Here is a 7,462-nt window from a genome sequence, read left to right as displayed (position 1 = left end):
CTTTATCCTCGTTCTTTTAACTTATCTTCACTTTAGGAGAGAGGGGTTTTTGGAAGTGGAGTTCCCCTTCTGTTAGACTGCACATACTAGATAATGGATCCCGAGGAAGAGATGGCTGAGAAATAAATGGACAGAGCAGTAAATACCAGACTAGAGCATTCCAACTTGTAGGTTCCAAGGCCAATGTCCAAAACAATATTCAAAATCCCTCCTATATAAAAAAAAAAAAAATACATCTGGGACACCCGTTGTAATAAAATGTCAGATTAATGCTATACGGGTTTTTGTTGAGCATTTTAATTAAAAAAAAAAAACTTACTAAAAGCAAGGTCCTCTGTTTGAGAATCACTGTACTAGGACATCTACTCTGCTAGAGCCACCCATTGTGGTCAAAACAAAAACACATAACATGAAGTGTGATGTTGCGAAGTCCATGGCAGACAGATGACAGGTTGCAGTCTTTGTACTTGATGCATTTCCTTATTTGAAGACCACAATGTGCAAAACTTATTAACCAATGGGACACATTTAAAGTATTATAAAAATGCAAGTGTTTGCAGAGCTTTTTGATTTTCAAAACTTTGAAACAAACAAAAGTCAAAGTTGGTTACATGATGGGATACGCTTGGCTTAGAACACTGCTCCAAAGCAGTTTTCAAAATAGTGTAGATTTAGAGTTAAAGGTCATTGCATTTTGGCATTTTGAAGACATTCTTGCAGTCTTGCACACTTCCTGTTGCATGCACGCACTCTCAAGGGACCAAGACCACAAATGTGGGTATTTGGACAGGCCCTGATTGAATAAGTAAAAGAGAATCAGACAGCAAAACATTTAAAAACTTTATTTACAATTAAAAATTACCAGTTATTTGAAAAGAAATGTGCCATTCAACAGAAAACCATAAATATGCACCGATTCACTTCACAAATAAAACTATGAGCAATGGTGGCGTTAAGGGGTAAGACAAATAGAGGATCTGAAGTGTCACCAGTGACAAATGCAGATTAATGCAAAAGCATCTGACTATTGCATTCCAGAAATACAGTATGTAGGTCTGAGGACATGCAGTACATGACGAATTCGGTGCTAGTATCCAGGGAAACCAAAGCTCATGGAACGGGCTGCACCTCTGCCCACAAGCTTCCTCCCAGCTCTTGGAAGAGACCCTGGTTGTGATGACTGGTGCGGTGAGGTAGCAGCCAGTCGGGCCTCCTTGAGTTCTCTAAATATAAAAGGCATGGTAAATCAAGACCTCTATAAGCAGAAGTGATTCATCCAAGAGAGAAAATAAATGCTACCTCATGAAATTGAGTGCTAGAGAATAGTACAATGCAAGATAACTCATCTCACCTTTCCAGCATAGCTGTTCTGAACTTCTCCACATTTAATTCCTTGCGAAGTTGTGCAGCCAGTTTGCCAGCCCTCTCCTTGCGCAGTACATCATGACGACACAACGCAGATGCAGATGGCCTAGTAGTAGGATCAGGATCCAACAGCGTCTATCACATACAAATGTATTGTCCATATTAGGTTTCCAGTCTTGACCTCAGGACTGATCCAATAAATCAATCAACATTTATTTATATAGCACATTTAAAAACATCACCAGTTGACCAAAGTGCTTTACACACATATACATATACACGCACACAGTGCTGCTGCAACAAACATGCAATGTACTCTGCAATCCTTTAAAAACCATTATCAAAACTTTATATTGGATTCTAAAATCAACAGGAAGCCAGTGCAGCAAAGCCAGAACGGGAGAATTGCTGGACCACTTCCTTGTGCCAGTCAGCAGTTTAGCTGCCGCATTTTGTACTAGCTGCAGCCGTGAGAGCAGATTCTTAGACAACCCTAAGCATAGCGAGTTGCAACAATCCAATCTGGATGAAATAAAAACATGAATAACGGTTTCCATATCCTCAAAAGACAGAATTCTCTTCAATTTGGCAATAATACGCAATTGGTAGAACCTACTTTTAACAACAGCACTCACTTGTCTATAAAACTTCAACTCCGAGTCAAAGATTACGCCAAGATTTCTTACTTGAGTGTTGATATTAGTGGCTATTAGGGGGCCAAGATGTACGGAAAGCTGTTTGGCTAACTTTGGGGGCTCATTGAACTCATTGAGCTGCAGAAAACTAGAAGCCATTCATGCCTTTATTTCATCCAAACACTCAAACAAAGTTGAAATATTGGAGTCATTGTTACATCTTAGGGGCAAATACAGCTGGATGTCATCAGCCATATTAGCCACATTAAATTTGACAAATTAGACCCAAAGGAAGCATGTATAGAGAGAACAACACAGGACCAAGACATGAGCCCTGAGGAACCGCCGAGGAAATAAATTGTATACAAAGCTTCCAAGCTCCACCGCAAAGTATCTTCCATGTAGACAGGATGAGAACCACTTAAAAGCAACCCCCTCAATCCTTTCAAAAGAAGAATCGCAATTGCAATGTAAACAACTTCAAAACCACCAGTACATTCAAGAAAATTCTAAAGAAATTTTCATGAATGTAGGGAAACTACACTCATTAGCATTCTGATAGTTGGTTTTATGCCCTCTGCTGGTGGAATGAAAATAAATGTGACCTTGGACCACAAAACCAGTCTTAAGTTGGGTAAATTTGTAGCAATGGCCAACACTACATTGTATGGGTCAAAATGATAGAATTTTTGCTTTTATGCCAAAAATCATTAAATAAAGATCATGTTCCATGAATTTTTGATTAGTAATTTGCATTGCTAAGGACTTCATTTGGACAACTTGAAAGGCAATGTTCTCAATATTTAGATTGTTTGCACCCTCAGATTCCAGATTTTCAAGTAGTTGCATCTTGGCCAAATATTGTCCGGTCCTAACATACATCAATGGAAAGCTTATTTATACAGCTTTCAGGTGTATAAATCTAAGTTAAAAAATAAATAAATAATTGACCAATAAGACCTATTTTGTGGTCCAGGGTCACATGTATTTGTTTATTTACTTAGGCAACACTGCCCTAGACTGACATACAATAGATGGTAAATATGAGTTCTGAAATATGCATTATTAAAAAAAATTTTATATTTAAATGTAATTAATTTTTTTGGACTCTAATGTTATTGGCACAACTATTTTGAAGACCTCTACTCAGAAAAAAAAGCTGTGGTACCATTTCAAAAGGTACTAATATGCATCATTTAGGTAATAATAAAGCTGCACCTTTTGAAAGGCACTGTCCCAGTGAAGGCTTTTTCAAAAAAAGTTTCAAGTGTAATATGAAGTAAACTCTGATGATTTAAGGAACTTTATAGAAACAAACCAAAAAAAGAAACCATTACAGAGAGTGCAATGAACCACACAGATGTGCTGCTTACTAAAAATGCACCTTTAGGAGGTCTTTAAAGGGTGCTGGTAACTCCTGAGGCAGGCTGGGTAGCTCACCCTGCCTGAGGCTGTGCCAGTTATCTCCATTCTGAGGAAGTGGTGGAGCTCCAGCAGCTAATAACACTGTCAGGCCCAGTGCAAAAATATCTGCTTTAGGAAGATGTGTATAGTCCTCCAAGGGGGAAAAAAAGCCGACAACAACTGGTTAAATCCACAGTTAGCTTGTTTTGCCATTCATAACCACTGTATATAAGATCAGTGCAGTTCTCTGGATAAGATTGCTATAGTTTAAACTCTGCAACAAACAGAACACTGATAAAGCTCAAACAGATATCATACCTCTCGCAGGACCTCGTAGGCCAAGAAGCGGCTATCTCCTTCCTCTACCTGAGGACTTGAGATGGATGTTACATGACCCAAGTCACCTAAAGAACAAGATACTCATATCACCACATATATACTGTATATTGCATCAATTTAGCAACGCACATCAAAACAAGTTACAGATAAAGTGTCAAATAAATATGCTTTATTTTAATTTTTAGATTTAGTGATGCACAGAAATGTTTGGCATCTGAAAATATTTTGTTAAAAGAATTTTTAAAAAATTATTTTGGTGAAAATGGTTTTGGAGGGGCAAAATAGTTGACCGAAATGGTGACATTTTGTCTGAAATATGACGAGGTTGCTTGTTGCCAAACAACTTTACTATACTCGTTAAATTTTTTATGTGTGTACACAACACCCTGAACAGCATAGAGACTCCACTAGATGAAAACTTAAATTTTGCTTTTGATTAAAAGTCATTTTGGTGCATCAATAATATTATCAAGAGAGTTTACTTTTGAGGCCGTTAAGATCCACATTAGAAATGGGTTTCAGGTCACTAAAGACCCAAATATGTAATCAAGACTGGCAAATCATTTATGCATTTAAGGGTTAAACACATGGACAGGTAGATACCAATTTTATATACAACCCCAGAGGAGGGGCTTTCATCCTCTTCTTCGCTATCTCCCTCTCCACCTGCACTTGAGCTAGGTCGATGGCAGATGAAAATGTTACCTAAAAAGAATGGAAATTTAAACATGTGCAAGTCCAGTTTTCATTGAGTAGTATAGGCATTGGAGAAAATTAAAGAGACAAAGCTCACTGGGTTTAATGTCGAGATGCACTAGGCCTAGGCTGTGGATGTATTTGAGCCCCATGGAGACCTGAAGGAGCAGATCCCTCAGCTCAGGAACACTGAAGAACTCTCCTTGCTCTCCTTTTTCAGTTATAGCATCATGGAGGCTACCACCTATAAAAACCCTACGAAGTTAGCCTAGTTCTCAAAGTAAAAACAGTCTCAACTCCAATTACCAAACACATGACCGTCAATGTAATTTTGTGAGCTTCTGTCCTACCATCACAGTACTCATTTTGTATAATCATATGGTCATCCTCAGCCCATGCAGAGTAGTATCGCACAACATGAGGGTGATGGCCCAACACCGCATGGGCGTACACTTCCTTCAAGGCCAGCTGCCTGAAGAGGGGAAAAAATAAATACATTTGAATGGTCTAAAATTCATTGAGGAAGCACAAAAACCATATACAGATTCTAACCATATTTGGAAAACTGAGAACATTAAGCCCAATGTGGCTGGCAGTGCTGACTCACTCATTGGCGGAGCCTGCAATTGGCCTGCGCGAGCGCTTGATGGCGTACATGCAACCATCCAACCTCTTCACACATCGATACACGGAACCAAACTCGCCCACGCCGATGCAGCTCAGCTCTAGAAACTCACTCTCATAACGCGACAGCATGCGGCCTGACACTGCTGGCCTCTGAAGGCCAACAGATGGGAGACCGTGTGAGAGAACACAGAGATTTGCCAAAGCTTTTGGTGGGATTACGAAGACTTATAAACCTACTACATAAAAGACATGAATAATGGTCTTTGAAACCGTACCTTTGAGGGAAGGAAGAAATTTTCATCCTCTGACGAGTTCTGAGTTTCCTTAGATCTGTAAATGTAAAGGTACTTCAATGTAAATCTAGTTCCTCAACAGGCGTTGCTTAAAGAAAAGAGCGGTTACCTTTGTGCATCGTCCTCATCGTCATCACTCCTTTGGCTCTTCCTCTTGTGGTGTTCACTGTTCCTGCGCACCGTCTCTGGTGTGAAAGGGTTAACGTTCACCGAGGGCACACGGTCAAAAGCAGTAGACAAACAAAGGAATCTTTGACTGCGACATGGCTTGCTGCTAGAGCAAGGGAGGGTCGATTTAGACAGCAAACTCTGTGGGTAGAGGAAGTTCGATGATATAAACAGTAAACAATTCTTTACACGGGGTTAAATGTACTGCTACTGCAAAAGCATACAGCAGATGGTCATCACATCAAAGTTTACATGAAACTGAGGCACTGCAAGATCACCTTTGGTGTACTGGGTGAGTCACAAAGCCGGAGTTTTTTCCAAGCAGCATACGGTATGGGAGATGTAGGGATGGAAGGGGAAACCGTGATACTCCTGGTGCAATGGCGTTGTACCCGGGGTGTCTGACAGGGGCTTCTGACTGGAAGACTCCTGTGAGCCCATTCATCAAAACTATTGTCACTGCTGTCCTCCCCACTGCTGGAGAAGCTAAGATGCTGCTGTACTGCATTCACAGAGGCCATTTCAGACCACTGCACTCAGAAAAACGTCAAAGATTTAAGAAAAAAAAGGGGGTTAGTATCGCAACTAACATGTAAATTAAACTAACTTGGTAAATTAACGATCAATCAATATGGATAACTAGAGAGTGGGATGATATATGGCCTATACAAATATTTATGGTGTTCAATAAATTTGATTTTAGCAATTGTGACCTGCTGTTTCATTGTATTTATTTATTTTACATAATATGTACTTGAAATTTACAGACACACACACACAAAATGTAAACAATCACAAGTTATGAGAGTCTCCTTAGGTAAGCCTCAGTATCTCAAGGATCTCATATGTTTGCTGTGAGAAGATCATTTACAGATTCTCTCAAAATATATTTTCGAGGTCTTATTATGCTGTTTTGAACCACATAAAAGCAATTTAACTTACCCTGAGATGAGCTCATGGACCACCACGCTTGAACTGGGCGCGACAACGTTAATGAGGTCCTTTAACGATGGGCGGAGTGGCTCGACCGTTAATTAATTCCGCTAAGCGTCAAATATTTTAAGGGGAGTTTTTTCATGCACCTGTTAATTTTGAGATTTGGGATTTTTTGGTTTTTCATTAAGTGTTTTTTTCAGACTAGTTTAAAGAAAACATCCTAAAGACACTGTTTGTGTTTCTTTTTTATAGCACTTTATCTATTTGTGTCGATAGATTTCAATTACAATACATATTTTTAAAGGCCGTTTTCTCAAAATGAGAATTTCTCATACACTGAGCCATAAATCTCCACTTCAGTAGCACTTACACACACTAAACTTTACATTTTTATTCCTGTCTATATCCTGAAGGTTTTTACAGAGGGATTTGTACATAGCCTATATAATTCGCTTGATTATATACAACATTTTATTCCCCCCAAAATTGTGAAAATATATTGTTTTCTGTCTGTTCTCAGTATTTTCTGAATTATGGAGTGAGATACCCAAAATTCCCTCTGTTTAAACTTTTGGCTCTAATATGTAAAAACAAACAAACAAACAAAAAAAAAACAAGAATTTTGAAACTGACTTCATCCAGTGTTTAGATTTTTGTACTAGAAATGTATGCAAATTAGCGCATATGTCATTAAATAATGCATAATTTGCATATTTAAACCTAACATTTTAGAAAACTTGTAATACAAAAAATGTTTGCAATTATCAATGTAATCAATAAACCAGGTAAGTAAGGCGATAACTATTAGTTAATTTGTTTTACTCTATTCACCTGCAGTGTCTCGCCTTAATTCATGATTCGAACATTTTGAATCCGATCACTAAAAAAGATTTGTTCAGATCCGTTAACAACTTTAGTTCATTAACCCTTTTTCTGCATAGCAGTAAGAAGGCGTGACGGTTTATTTGTGATCACAACATGTATCACTTTTCTCTCCAT

General features: G+C 38.6%; 1 protein-coding gene across 3 annotated transcripts; it reads right to left on the bottom strand.

The window, feature by feature from the left end:
• Positions 1-834: 834 nt before the first annotated feature.
• Positions 835-6,622, bottom strand: wee2 (WEE2 oocyte meiosis inhibiting kinase). 3 transcript variants are annotated; one of them, XM_058751318.1, is made up of 12 exons: positions 6,470-6,622; positions 5,806-6,057; positions 5,469-5,668; positions 5,342-5,396; positions 5,047-5,216; positions 4,790-4,911; positions 4,537-4,683; positions 4,347-4,448; positions 3,723-3,808; positions 3,385-3,555; positions 1,352-1,500; positions 836-1,223 (listed from the first exon to the last, which is right to left on the bottom strand). In XM_058751318.1, the coding sequence occupies exons 2-12, from the start codon at positions 6,046-6,048 to the stop codon at positions 1,088-1,090; spliced, it is 1,581 nt and encodes a 526-aa protein (XP_058607301.1). In that variant the 5' UTR covers positions 6,049-6,057; positions 6,470-6,622; the 3' UTR covers positions 836-1,087. The 3 variants fall into 3 exon arrangements, with proteins under 3 accessions (XP_058607304.1, XP_058607301.1, XP_058607302.1); XM_058751319.1 differs by lacking the exon at positions 6,470-6,622 and adding an exon at positions 6,324-6,347; XM_058751321.1 differs by lacking the exon at positions 3,385-3,555 and having other exon boundaries at positions 835-1,223.
• Between the last annotated feature and the right edge of the window lie 840 nt (positions 6,623-7,462).

This window comes from Onychostoma macrolepis, chromosome 18, assembly GCF_012432095.1.
Source record: "Onychostoma macrolepis isolate SWU-2019 chromosome 18, ASM1243209v1, whole genome shotgun sequence".
Lineage (NCBI taxonomy): Eukaryota > Metazoa > Chordata > Actinopteri > Cypriniformes > Cyprinidae > Onychostoma > Onychostoma macrolepis.
Note: the sequence above shows the minus strand (reverse complement) of the source record. Positions and strands in the feature narration are given on the sequence as shown.

What these genes read in the sequence shown, in the direction of transcription:
- wee2 (XM_058751318.1), bottom strand. Translation starts at nt 6,048, where the DNA reads ATGGCCTCTGTGAATGCAGTACAGCAGCATCTTAGCTTCTCCAGCAGT. An exon ending in ACTCACCCAGTACACCAAAG is followed by an intron (nt 5,669 to 5,805) that starts GTGATCTTGCAG and finishes CTCTACCCACAG; the next exon opens with AGTTTGCTGTCTAAATCGAC. An exon ending in ACAAAATGAGTACTGTGATG is followed by an intron (nt 4,684 to 4,789) that starts GTAGGACAGAAG and finishes GGGTTTTTATAG; the next exon opens with GTGGTAGCCTCCATGATGCT.